Source organism: Trachymyrmex septentrionalis, unplaced genomic scaffold (genome assembly GCF_001594115.1).
Source record: "Trachymyrmex septentrionalis isolate Tsep2-gDNA-1 unplaced genomic scaffold, Tsep1.0 scaffold107, whole genome shotgun sequence".
Taxonomy (NCBI): domain Eukaryota; kingdom Metazoa; phylum Arthropoda; class Insecta; order Hymenoptera; family Formicidae; genus Trachymyrmex; species Trachymyrmex septentrionalis.
In genome coordinates this window covers 806,063-820,492 of record NW_017304196.1, presented here as the reverse complement: position 1 = coordinate 820,492, position 14,430 = coordinate 806,063, and the positions used below count along the sequence as shown (strand labels likewise).

General features: G+C 32.4%; 1 protein-coding gene across 7 annotated transcripts in view; it reads left to right on the top strand.

Annotated features, from left to right (window-relative positions):
* The window catches only part of LOC108746973 (transcription factor E2F2-like), a 14,396-nt gene extending 7,529 nt beyond the window's left edge, over window positions 1-6,867 (top strand). For 5 of the 7 annotated variants that reach the window (XM_018484154.1, XM_018484196.1, XM_018484186.1 and 2 more), the window contains exons 2-8: window positions 796-893; window positions 977-1,134; window positions 1,306-1,444; window positions 1,525-1,738; window positions 1,845-2,118; window positions 2,252-2,603; window positions 4,801-6,867. In XM_018484154.1, coding sequence (XP_018339656.1) covers window positions 815-893; window positions 977-1,134; window positions 1,306-1,444; window positions 1,525-1,738; window positions 1,845-2,118; window positions 2,252-2,603; window positions 4,801-4,925 — 1,341 coding nt within the window. In that variant the 5' untranslated portion in view covers window positions 796-814 and the 3' untranslated portion in view covers window positions 4,926-6,867. Of the gene's footprint in view, window positions 1-93; window positions 382-409; window positions 617-795; window positions 894-976; window positions 1,135-1,305; window positions 1,445-1,524; window positions 1,739-1,844; window positions 2,119-2,251; window positions 2,604-4,800 lie in introns of those variants that run through there. The other 2 variants (XM_018484145.1, XM_018484162.1) reach the window with 2 other exon arrangements.
* The last annotated feature ends 7,563 nt before the right edge of the window (window positions 6,868-14,430 follow it).

The window sequence follows — 14,430 nt, the reverse complement described above, 5'->3', positions numbered from 1 at the left end:
GAGAGAGAGAGAGAGAGAGAGAGAGAGAGAGAGAGAGAGAGAGAGAGAGAAAGATGCTAATATCGCACACGTAGCATTGCCTGACTGCGGTGCTCGCGTCGCCCTTATTATTTCCGTTATGTAGTGTATACGCGCGCGCACACGTGTGTGAATACAACGCACGACTTTTACACGCCCGGTGTGCGGACAGGTCACCCATCCGTTGTCAACGCGGCGCGTCTTTTTTTTTTTTTTCTGTCCCCTCGTGCGAGAACTGAAAAACCTTGGGATTTAAAAATGACACTCACCGCCGCAATCGCACGTGTAACGCGCCGAATCACACGCGCGCGCGGCGAGCAGCAGCGGTTAACGGCCGAAAATGCAGAGCGTGCTTAGAAATAGGTCCGTGCGCTGCCGTCATTTCCTCGATTCTTTCCTCGTGTGCCGAATGGCCGAATGGTCGTGTTCGCGGTGTAACGACACGACCCGCGGATCCGCGAGTCTCGTTGCTTCGATCGCGCGAATCGTGCGGCAGGAAACTTGTCGCGTACCGGGATTAACTTACTGTGATCTCGCGTCGAAATGTCCGATCGCGTCAATCTGTTGCATCTCGCGTGGTTGAGAGTATATCATATCGGTATATCGTTTCCTGCTTGTTATATGTATCTCTTGAATTTTATTTTTTAGTCTTATAAATGTTTGGAAGATTGATATTATGGCGTTTCAGACAGAATGATTATTTATTAGGAAGTAATTAGCGTGTGGTTTTGTACAGTTTGACAGTTGTATAGTTTTATGTATGTATAATTATTTCAGACACAATCACATTACCAGGATGCCTCGGGTAAGGAGACAAGTGATCCTGGAGGATCCAGCCAGGCCAGTTACTCCAGACATGGTGGAAACAAAATTGTGTAAGTCACTTGCAGTGAAAAATATTACAAGTCTTACATTAGTTTGTCACTGTTAAGCTCACTCGAATAATATCTTTTTACAGTAAAGTCTGAGTTTCTGGATGATGGTTCTTTAGATGAAATCCAACCTCCAAAAGTGGCAGAAGAAACACCAAGCCCTCATTTACAGGATCACCAATACGGACAAACGCCTTGTTATCAAATAACAAGAAAACCCACACAACCACCACCAAGAGCTGAGGTAAAATGATTGATGAGTGATGATGATAAATTGATACTGAGGTAAAATTTCTATAGTATCTCAGATTTTTTTATAATAATTTGACATATCAAAATATCTATGTTGATTTACACAAAAGTATTTAATTGGCACTTGTCTAATCAAGTTACAATTTCCTTTTCTTTTTCACAGATATCAGTTCAAGCGGTAAAAAGAAGACTGAATTTGGAGGTAGGGACAACTGGTCCCAGCCAGTCTGCCTTCAAAACACCCAGAGGTAAACGTAGAAGATCCGGCTCAAATTCTTTAGCTGGTCATACACCCACCAAAAGTAAATATCTGTTCTGCTTTATGATCTTTCTCTTATCTTTTGCATGTCATTCAAGAAAGGAATCGTTTGTTTCATTGCAGGTAAAACTGTAGAAAGGACACGGTATGACACATCTTTGAGTTTGCTCACAAAAAAGTTTATTCACTTAGTTGAAAGTAGTCAGGATGGTGTGGTGGACTTAAATGTAGCGTCAGAAAAGTTGGAGGTACAAAAACGTCGTATATACGACATTACTAATGTTTTAGAGGGCATTGGTATTTTAGAGAAGAAAAGTAAAAACAATATCCAGTGGAAGTAAGTTATCTGCTAAGATATATGTACATCTCTCTTACAGTCTCTCTTTACCATCTACATCTACATATAACCGGAGATTATACTCGAAACTAATTGCTTGTTATAGAGGCGGTCAATTACCGAACAATCAGAATGATATCGCTAATCTCAGATGGGAGGTCGCAGATTTGGAAGCTAAGGAGAACACTCTGGATCGATTGATTCACGGTGCTGATAAGAACCTTCGCGAGCTCTGCGCGGATAGACAATACGCTTATGTGACGTATCATGATTTACGTTCAGTCTCAATGTACAAAGACCAAGTTATTATGGCTGTGAAAGCCCCGCCGGAAGCTACCCTCCATGTCCCACAACCGATCAATAACTTTGGTCAACAAAAGGTAAAATATCCAAAGAATTTAATATTATTTATATGTATCATTTGCATCTCAAATTGCTCTCCAACGTCTAGAGAAAAATATTTTATATATATTTACTATGCGTTTTATATTTCACTTGTATTAATGTTTTTAGCTTCAAATGCACATGAGATCGGAACACGGCGAGATAGATGTGTTTCTGTGTCCTGAGGATTCCACAGTCAAAACATCCTATCCTGGGTATGCAACAACGCAATCTGTGCCTCAATCAAAAGAATCCGATATACCTTGTTTGCCTCCTGAATTGTTGGCTAATCGAGAAAGCGACATGCGAATCGAGCCAGTACCTTCCGATGAGAGTTTCATAAATACTCGTCTGTGTACCCCCGTAACTACAGTTACCAGTATAACAAGCATGAAGGACGCGTTCTTATGCGAATCCGATGATTATGGACCAATGGGCGGTGGCAAATTCCAACTCCAAACAGAGGACCAAATCAGTTCAGGTAAGATTAGAGGGAAATAATGCTTGTTTAATTTGCTTTCTTTCTTGAAAAAGCTTCTTTCATATTTTATATTAATGGCCGATTTATAAATAATAAAAATTCTGAAATTGTGAAGGAAAATAAGTAGGGACAAATATTTATTTTTTGAGCTGTTTTCAGTAAATCATTAATATCCTCCATCTATAATAATATCTTGTAGAATAATTTCTATTTCGTATTTATTTTATTCACACGAGGAAATTATTTGTCTCTCATTCTTAATTTTATAAATTATGTTTTTTCTATCATTTATATTTTAAATAATATTTTCATATAGAGATCGTGTAACATTATTGATAATATTATTAAATTATAAATCGAAATGCATATTTAAATACATTATATCAGTTTAAATATATTATAAGAAATTTAAATATGTATTAAAACAAATAAAAATAAAATTATAGAAATAAAAAATTAAAAAAATTTTTAATATAATTCTGTGATTGAATATATGAATATATTTTGTCGCAAAATCTAATGTGTTATTTTGTAAATATGTAATATTTTATTCCTTTTTATTTCATACATTCATATTTCTAATATTAAATATCAGTATTCGACAGAAATATCAATATTTATGCGACGCACATAGAATTCATAACTGACATTCTATTTTCTTACGCAATTATATTGAATTATGGTGTCATAAATTGTGAGCGAGAAATTCTCTTTGCACTATACGTTGAAATAAATTAATTTTTTAATATGTTATTCTTTGCATTTTTGAGAAATTGATAGAATATGTTAAAGATTTCTCGATTAATGAATAGCTTTTTATCATATATATTGTTTTCACAAGAAATTTGAGATATGAATTATACATGCGTTTATTAGTGCACAATAACAGAGAAAGAATATTTCTAATACTTTATTTCAATATAGTATAATATGAGAAAAAAAAAGTCTTTATTTCTCGCTTTTCATATTTATAATTCAATATTTCTGTTGATATTTTAATAAATACATATTGCTGTATATTGTTGCGTATTTGTACATTTCTTTTTCATTTAATTCTTGTATTTTATTTCTGCAAAGTTTCTAACGCTTTATTTAGTTTAATGCTTTATGCCTTGTACACACATAGTTGTATCTTTTTTTTAAATAAAATATTTTTAATCTTTTTTTGTCTCTGTATTACTAAAACAAATTCTGACTTCAGCGTTCTTTTCATAGCGAAAGTTTTTGCAAAATAGATATAGATTATGTGTATAAGATAATTGTCTTGCAAAATTGTTATATTACATCCTCATTTGAAAAGAACGTGTTGCATGTATTACAATTTAATAATCACTTGTGGATACAAATATTATTCAAAAGAAAGGTAGAGGTTGAATATTTTCATATAACTTAATAGTACATTACCTTTCTTTTGAATATTTCACTGCCTTTTCACCAATGGATGATGGCCGTACCCTGATGGAGCTCTGGCTGTGACTTGTGTGTTGAAATTATCAAAATCACATCACAGGCAGAGTTCTAGTTAGGTAACGGTTTCAAACAGCAAAGCTCGTGTCGTGCAAAGGTACGTTCATCTATACTAACTATATTGGCTTCTATTATGTTTTATACGATGTTGCTACATTAATACTACACGGATGTATGGATGCAAGATGCGCTTTTCATAAAAAAAATTTTTTTCATTATAACTATCTCTGAAAATTCTTCAAGGAATATATATATATATATATATAATTTAGAAATCAATATGATCGACCCGAATTTTGCAGCACTATTTTATTTTGATTACCAATTTTCTTAGATAATTAAACGATCTATTAGAAACATTGTTGAAACTAACAATATGCAGTAATTGTACTCTTTAATCGCTTTGTAACTGATTGCGAACTTTTTAAATAAAATAAAGTACTTATATATGGTGCATCACAAGAAAACTATATATATATAAGTAAATTATATATTCTACATTACTGACATACAGTTCTTAATAATGTAATTAGGAACTAGTCTTTTCCTGATACGTGATTCATTAAAAAATTATAAAAGAATTTTATTTAAAATATTGAATCTTTATGTACGTATATATATTAAAAGCTTTCAGAATTATTTTCTTAAGTAATTGTTTGCAAACGATCTAAATGTAAATAATGCTGGATTTGATATAGCAAGTTCGTCATTCCTCTTACTTTTGTTACAGATCTGAGTATTCTCGATTTTGGAGAACAACTACTGACTTTGGAACCACCTCTCTCCGAAAACGACTACTCGTTCTCGTTAGGCACCGAGGAAGGTCTTTCGGATCTCTTCGATTTTAAATTCTAGGAATATCATCGCTTATTGCACGGGCGTTCGTGTCTTTTTGGGTTGTTACTCAAACAAATGGAACTGCTTTGTCAGTTTTATAATGCGCCTTCGCGTTACGTAGTGATGATAGTTGGCAGTTTCGTTCCGCGCGTCGATCTTCGCGAAAAATTGCAAACATACAAAGACATTTTTATTTATTTATTATTTCTTTAAGCACACCATTTTATATCTGGAATTTACTTTCCATATTTTTTGTATTTAAAAGTACAAGAAGGCTTAAAAGAATAGCAACAAAATAGTCGAGGCCATGTCATAGTTTCATAAATTGCATCCTGTTGAAATCAAAGATATATCACATAGAATGCATTATATTTTTCGGTAACAGGATTTTTTACACCGTCTGTTATTGTATGCTCCACATAAAAACTATAAAGGAATGTTATTGATCTGTCTGCATCAGAATATTTTAATATTTTACGTTTTTTTTTTGTACTCATGTTTCATTCTGGAATATTTCGTGGTTACACTATTTTAATTTCTTATTGCGGACCATAAACTCTGTGTGAAAGAGCCGAACCGCCGAGGCACAGGATAAACATATCACAATATTGTTAATGTGTGCTTCCGGCTTGAAATGGTCTGCGTTGATCACGTTTGCGGAATGGATTGCAAAGATATTAGACAAAGAGATAGAAGAGAGATGAAAGAGGAAGAGTGTGTGTGTGCGTGCGTGCGTGTGTGTATGAGAGAGAAAGAAAGCAGAGAAAAGTTAAAAAGCGAAGGCGCTTTTTCGTGCAATCTGTAATAATATTGTAAATTGTGCTAAGAGATAGGAGAGAGCATGTATTTGGGAATTCAGAGAGAGGACAGACTGTACTCGTGTCGGACAACGATCTAATTGCTTTTCGTAGTTGTCCAATTGTAAAATGAATGAGGCGGTTAAAATCATCGAATTCTTTCTGATATAAAGTCTTGTTTAATGAAGAAAGGAAGAGGGGGGAAAGACGAGATTGCGAGGATTACTTCGTGCGCGCGAAAAATGACTGTGTGCGTATTATTGAGACGCGGATGTTTTTTTTTTTTTAATTATATGCGACCTAGAGTCTATCGTCCTTCCTTCGGACGTTGTATGTTTTTTTTAACGGTTATATGTTGCCTTGTTAATAAATCGTTCGACAACATAATAGTCTTATTTCGCGTGCTTTTGTAACTCCAACCGGTCGAATGGCAAATCAAGATAAATAAACGTTTTCCATTTTGAATATATTATTTTATTTTTCGTTATTCAGTGGAAGGGAAATTAAACGCGAAGAATAGTAATTGTTTTATAACAATAATTATATTATTAGCCGATTATAGGAGTCACACGCTTTGATCAACTTTTTATTGAATGTCACGAAGATGAACGTAAAGTCAAAACGTACACATGTACAGTAATGAAAAAATGAGTGAAAGATCTTAGACTATATTGTCATATTTAAATGCGTATTTAATTTCAATTCGCAACGATCATATTGTCTAAGATCCTAAGATTTAAGGCGTAGTACTGTTCTGAACTTGATGACGGGATTTTTTTTTTAAAGATAGTTTCTTGCCGGTGAACACTTGAATACTGTCGAGTAATGCGGTGCTGGAATTGTTTTATTGAGCGAGATTCGTGTAGAGATACCTCTTCTTGTTCCTCGAGATCTCAAGGATACACTGAAAAAATTGTCTGGAAGTCCCTCAAGGATGTACCCTAACGTACAACTTAGTGTACGTCCAAAGCCATAGTGCCTACAAAATAATCATACCCTTCTGCAATTGTAAATACTTTACAAAACAATTATACAAGTGTAAGCTCGCATCATAAATGTGTGTATGTATGTGTACATTACATACACCTTACATATATGCACACGCACACACACACACACACACACACTCTCACACACATACACACGCACACCACACGCGCGCGCGCATACACACACACACACACACACACACAAACGTATATTGTATATATGTATGTGTGTGCGTGTGTGTAAGAAATATACAAATAAATAGACGCTGCGAACATTTCGTTATATGTAATTATCATAAAAATACGGATTAGTTACTTTTAATGTTATTAATATTATTAATTATTAAATAAAATGTTAGTTTATAATTTCATTCATTATATACGTACGTATATATACACATATATACATGTACATGTATGTGTACATGCAGTGTGTATTTTACACTTATAGCGAAGGGATGTTGTGCAGGATAACGAAATTGCCTGTTGCATTAAAAACATATTAAACACGATTTGAAAAATATTAATTATAATGATAATTTATTTTACGTTTCTTTATGATCTGTGGTTCGACGATTCTACTAGACTCTATTTTTTTTTTTTAATTCAGGATATATACACACACAAAGGGAGAGATTTAACATTTTTTGAAATCATTTTTTAAAATATCTCAAAGTCGATATATTATATGTATATTGTTACAAATTGAAAATAATCATAAATGAACATGAAGAGAAGATTCCTTGATATGACTTTTAATCAACATCGCAATTGTATTACTTTGCACAATATTCGCCGCGCTCCTACTCGCGATAGCCAGGAGGAATTGTATTAATCCTGTTTTCATTTTCCATTTACACTAGCCGAGCGCTTTTTTTATATGGCTACGAGAAGATGAGAGGATGAATATGAAAAGAGTATATATGTGTTGTATTTCAAACTGAGAGAGAGAGGGGGAGAGAGAAAGAGGAAACGCATGAGTGTGTGAAAGAAAGATTATTAGTTCGCCATCGTGAGTAGTGTAGATTTTGCGACAACGTTTACGTATACGCGCTTCTTTCGATCGGTATATTTGAGAGACTATCTGAAATTGATGGCAAACACGATTAAACACTGATTGATCATCGTAAAGAGAAGAAACAAATTGGGAAGCTAAAAAGGAAAACAAAAGAAGAATCGAATGATGCATCATTATGACGAATGAACATTTTGTCACGTTTTAATGGGTCTGGCCCGCTAAAAAAACACCGCAGAGAAGAAAGTTGCAAAATATAATCTTATGTAACATCGTACAGAAACGTGCATTATTATCCCATTCGCATAATTCCTGTTGGCTAATTTAATCCACGTGGATATAATATCGTGTCCAACTTTAATACCCGATTTCATCTCCGTCACAAATCTTCCATCTAGCCAGGTATTCTTTCTCCAAATATCTCTTAACCTTCTCATCTTTGGTGAAAGGAATAACAATATGTCAAATGGATTTCTCCATCATTCCTTGGCCAGTTTGTCTGTCTCTTCGTTACTTTGTATTTAAAGACCCATAGGATGACGATACTACCTTCCTTTAGTTTATTTAGCGTTTGCCAAACTAGAAAAGATTTAGTAATTCAAAGTATGTTACAATATATGTAGGATTAGTACGTCTTTATTCTTGAGTTTCTCCTTTGACGAAATCTTATCTTTAAAGCTGAAATATCAATTTATTACATCTATAATTCGTACTCGGTACAGCTAAATAATTTCCAACTTCAATTTATTTTGATTTTGGACCACGAAGCTTCTATTATTGATTTATTATTGATTATTCATATTGTACAAGTCTTTCGAAACTTACAATAAATGGAGCTGTCGATAGCTCCGGTTCGCTGGTAGGGGAGGAGGGGTTGGCGCATTAAAAAATACAAATTCGTAAAAAAAGGAGGGAAACGGGAAGGGAAGATCGAATAGACTTACTGTAGAATGGAAAGTAATAAAAATAATCCCGTCCGTGAAATATCAGAGTAATCGTTAAAATAACGTTGACATTCAGTACGTTGAAACGAAGCTCTCTTTAATCATAATCGTTCTCCTAAAAGACGAGTATTATTGTACAAAGTATACTAGTATTAAGTATGCGTAGTACGCAAATTACGTTATTAATTTGCATACTACGCACGCAATTTGGGGTAGGTACAATGTTAAATGTATCATTATTCTGCGTACAGTGACAAACTTGATATACTATACGTTGTATGGTTGTGCCGTGTTGTAATCATGACAATTTATATAGAAATTACATACAATTATATTAACGCGTTATTAGCTTTAGAAAGATGTATGTGAAGGTGTGTGCAAAGAGGAATTATATCTACAAAATTTTTCCATCGGCCATAAAATTATCCATTGACTCGCTTCTGTGCCCCAACTTCGGGATGTTCACAGATATCTTTACATATCATCAATTAATATTTCAGATAAAAATTTTTTAATTAGAAAAGATATTTAGGAGAAATAATTTTTTGGGAGAGAGATAATAATTCTCTTGAGAATATTATTTTGCCTAATATCACCATATTCAAAATCATTATTATCCCCTTATTAATAAAGAGAAAACCTGGAAAATACTTCAAAACTATCTTATATTTAAAGTTAGACAATTGTTTATTGTAACATTTGAATTTATGGAATATATATCTTTACGACAGAAAGAAACGCTTTAAATATATTGAAATATAAGTTATGAAATATTTAAAAACTCGCAATTAAAACAAGGTTTTTTTAATTTAAGTAATGTAGTTCGATAATATAAAAGAAATTTTTAGAAAAAGAGAAATGACAATAATAACAAGATATTTAACGCTGAGAATAAGAAAAATTATAACAAGAGAGAAAGATGTTAAATTATCTATTACACGAGTATAATTCTCTAGAAATGCTTACCATTTATTGAAAAGATCGAAATGGTTATTATGCAGATTTTAGATTCCCTTTTTACATGACTTTTAATGAATGAAATCGATTAAAAAATAGATGATTGCTTGAAATATATCAGTCATCAAAATTGTTTATAAATAAAGAGTATCTATGTAATATGTATATACTTCCTTGAAAATGAATAACGTTTATCCGAAACATTCTTTTTAATTGATGATAAATAAATATTATTTTAATCAGCGATGAAGATGAATATTATATGTTACCTTCGCTTAACGTAGCACGCTTTTAGTTATTTTATCTAAAAGGATTAATTAGAATTACAATATTATATACATAAAAGAGATGCGCGTTGCGTTGGCACAGCAAAGATGTGTGCCCGGACTGCCATCCAGTGCTCATCAGGAATTTTTTATGATTAGTTAATGATTATTTGATTTATGATACGATTAATTATGAATGACATATATTTAAGTTTTTTTGAACTTGTTTTCGTTGTGCTCTTTCAGCTGCATGCCAATTAAGAAAAGTATGTGTCTATTTCGTTCAAAGAACATTTAGTAATTGTACATTAAAAGGTTTTTCACGCTAATTCTATTCCGTTTGAATTTCTTTCGTGTACAAAAACGGCATAAAAATGTATTTAAAATATTCAATAAAGTTCTATAATTTTAATGAATAAAAGCTTTCTTTCCGCTGAAATAGGATTAACTTAAAACAAAATTAAAAATTAAGCTTGCGGATTTTTTGCCCGAATATCATACATATACGTGTTCAAATAAATCAATTTTACTTTCTAAAAATGTCTTTGTATATTTAGACGGTGCAAAGTTGTATATTCGATTAATTAAATAATACACGTTTTTTCGTGTATTGTTCCAAGATGTGACAATTTTCGATTTATTAAAAGGAACGTTTCGACACGGTGTTTAGATATGATATAAAATAAATGATTTAAGCTTTAATCGGTTTTTATCTTTATTCCAAGTATGAATAAAAAGACATTAATTAATTATCTACATGCATTATCGACTTTCCTCGCAGCACCGCCCACTGTCAGGTCAGTATTTATTAAACGGTTGGCAGTCCCGGCTTCAATGGAATGTTGCGATTATATTATCTAATTAATGCGAGCGATATAGTCTACGGCTATCGCGTCACGTAATTATACTGTTGTCGTTCGTGCCTCATATCGTTACACTCGTCGCATTATATTCACGCTCCTTTCTCTCCTATCGCAATATACTAAATAATCATCTAAAATTATAAAGCCGCCCGATTTTATATTGTATTTACTAATAACAATGTTGCTCTCTCGCATTTGCGCAAGCTAAATGTATATTGCATCTTTATTTTAATTCTTTAAACTAGCTGATTAAAATTCTGTACATTGATTCTCTCAACTTGGTTTTCGCTGGTCCTAATTATATGTTGCTTTCGGAAATATATTTTTCTTGACAGTTATATCAAACGATTGTTGTAATATTTTATCAATTTCTGCATTGACGCTGATAGAACCCAAATTCCTCCAATTATAATTTTGTTAGAGAAGAATATTCGTATACATTGAAATGTTTATATCTTTTTATAAATCATTTCAAATCTATACCTATATATATATATTTCCAAAAATTAGACATAAAGTTTTTATAGTCCTGTTGTGTGTATAAAAAATTATAAATATCTTGCATAATAAAATCGATAGAAGATGAAAAAGACGCAAAGGCGACAATTAAAATCCAATTTCATCACAGGCTACTACTTCACGTTTCTCTATGCTGATGTTAAAGGAAAAAGCTCCTTTACTTTTATTCTTATCTTAAAATAGTTCCGCAACCGATAATTTTTTCTAAAATTGGAAGCCGAATACAATATATAGATATGCGTTTTCGCATAAAAATTAATCGAACATTTTTAGCATTTAATATTTTTAATTAAATGTTTAGACATAAGAATAAAATTACGAATTTGCTAAACATTTTTTTACGTAAAATTGCGAATTAGCTAAACATTTTTTTACGTAAAATGTAATTTAATATTTTTTTTTGTATGATATTTTTAAAATTGTCTTTTCATTTGATTTTAAGTTCAAAATTAACTACGTTCGAAAAAAAAAATTAAAGTTAAAATACAAAAAATATACTACTATGTTAACGATAACTAGTTATAAATTTTAAAAAGTCGTAGTACTAAGTCAGCGGCTGCAAATGTATCAATATTCTGAAATGATTAATACATTCATTATATCACGTTGGATTTTGAAAATTCTTGCCACAAAACATACTATATCTACGTCGCCTATTTAAATTGCTTCAAAACAATAAATGCTCCACATTATAATCTCAAATCACGCATGTTACTTAAGCGATGTAATTTTTTACAGATTATTCAATAATAATGAGGTAATTTTATTTGTTCCGGTGTAAAACAAAATTTATGGTTTATCACGTAAATTATTGTTTGCCATATATAACGCTGATAGCGAACGTATTAAACAGTTGTCTGAATACAATATTTTTCTGTGTAATTTATCGATGTGTTCAATTCCACTATAAATTCCAAATGAATGAACTTGATGTTAATATGAATCTAACAGTTTCTCGCGATTTATATTATAAAATGGCTAACGCAAGTACGAGAAGCTTATAAATGCTTCTAGTCTATTCATAATTGGAAATTCATCTGCTTTCGTTTTTATGACACAGGGCTAGCTTTAAAAGCACGATAAAGTCAGTTTTAAACAGAGCGTTGTTTTTATGTACATTGTTCGTATATGCAAATGGTATTCTAATATTACATTTGTATACATATGTAAATTTATACGCTTCCCCAGTCCCTTTCAATTTAGAAATATTAATGTATAACAATTCTTTTCTACTGTCATATATCTCGTGTTAAGGTACCTAGTTCGGATGTTTCTATTACACAAACATCGTTATATTTTATAAAAGGCTTGCCAGCCAGGATCGATCGAACGGGGGCATGGCAAAAATTTATTTAAGGAAAGACAGACTTTTACAAAGTCAGCGCATAAATCTAATTAGCTGCCTCTTTTTATTTAACACATTCGTTCTCGATGTAGCAGACTATAATACGGATAGTCTATGCGAATTAAAAACGAATATGTGTTTGCATAAATGCACACGTATATATGTGCACATGTATGTATATATACATACAGGATATTAAAAAATTAAACTGACAAACTTTAGCAAAGTATAAATGATTTTAAGTGAAATATTTTTTTGTTAATAATACTTTTTGTCGACAAAAAAATTATTAATAAACAATATTTATTTCTTAATGTCTCTTCCTTAAAAAATTTGCCGGCTTAAAGTTTTAACATCTTATATGCATGTTATGTACACATACACATATATATATATATATATGTATGTATATATGTACGTACGTATGTATGTATGTATGTATATGTGCAGCAATGAAAATGCAGTATGTATAATATCAATGTATCACTGCTGCCCGCGTGACGAGTAGCATAACGAATGAATCTTCTTGTTTAAAATGATTTCAACGATAAAAAACAGTTCTATATGTATTTACACGACTTCTCCTCTTGCTTACACAGCACGCAGTTACCATCATATATGCGGCTATCTACATCGAGCCCTATGGTCGAACGCGAAAGCACTTGAACAACGTTTCATTATACCCTGATCTTTTAACGTCCAACATTCAATGACAATCGATGAAAATCGGTAAGGTGTCTACTGTACTGTTCGCTCGAGGCGTGTTAGAATTTACGCGGCAGTGTTGGTTAACGAGCGATGAGAAAATAGCGCATGAAACGACAGAAAGTATCTTTCGAACACGTACGAGATTGTATTTGCGCGTTCTAGTTATGGTATGTTAAATTTAACTTTAACGTTTGTTAAATAAGCGTTTTTCAAATCGATACATTCCTTGACATACAGATATAAATTGTTATAAAAGAATTAATTAGATATTTATCAATTAATTAGATTTTATCATTACCATTTTTATTTATAGATGGATCAAGACTGCGCTGACATGATTAAACCTCACAGAATAATTTCACACATGTTGAAAGTGCATTTTCTGCCGTTTTAATAATCTAAAAACTTCTCAAGACGCTCATCGTTAGAGGCACTCTGTCCGCGATTGAGCTGTCAAGTAAATGCGCTCGTGTAATCGTATCGCAGTCGTTATTATAATGCTAGCAGAATCAGTTTACGTCATTATCTATAATTTTGCACACCAGTTCCTTTCGCCAGAGTTTCTTCGAGGATCGCGTCGCCATGCTAATAGCAGAGGTATAAAACATTTTAAGTGGCTACGAATTAAACATACAAATATAACACGTCTAAACTTAAATTAATTAAAATTAATTATATATACGACAAGATCAGTACTATAACTTTTGTCAAACAATATTTGGACAATTCATAAACATCTTCTTCTTCTTCTTCTTACGTTAGGCCTCTGGCCTATGTTACACCTCTCTCATATGCTTGTGGTATGCATTGATTATTCAATTGCCATGAGCATATGGGAGCTTAGTTTTAATGTCGGTTCCGAATGGCGAATTTTTCAAGAGGTGTTTCTCTAAGCAAGAACACTCTCGGGAGGTTGCCGGCCTTTTCCGAGAGGAGACACGAGCGTAAATATTTTGGTTTCTACCGAGATCAAATCCGGGACTTTTGGCATGATAAACCAGAGCGCTGTCTGCCATGCCACGCTCACGCTCTACTCATAAATATCGTATGCAATTAATATTCGTCAAAAAAAAAATATAAAATTGAAATTAATTTGTTAAATGGATTAAAAAAATAGAAT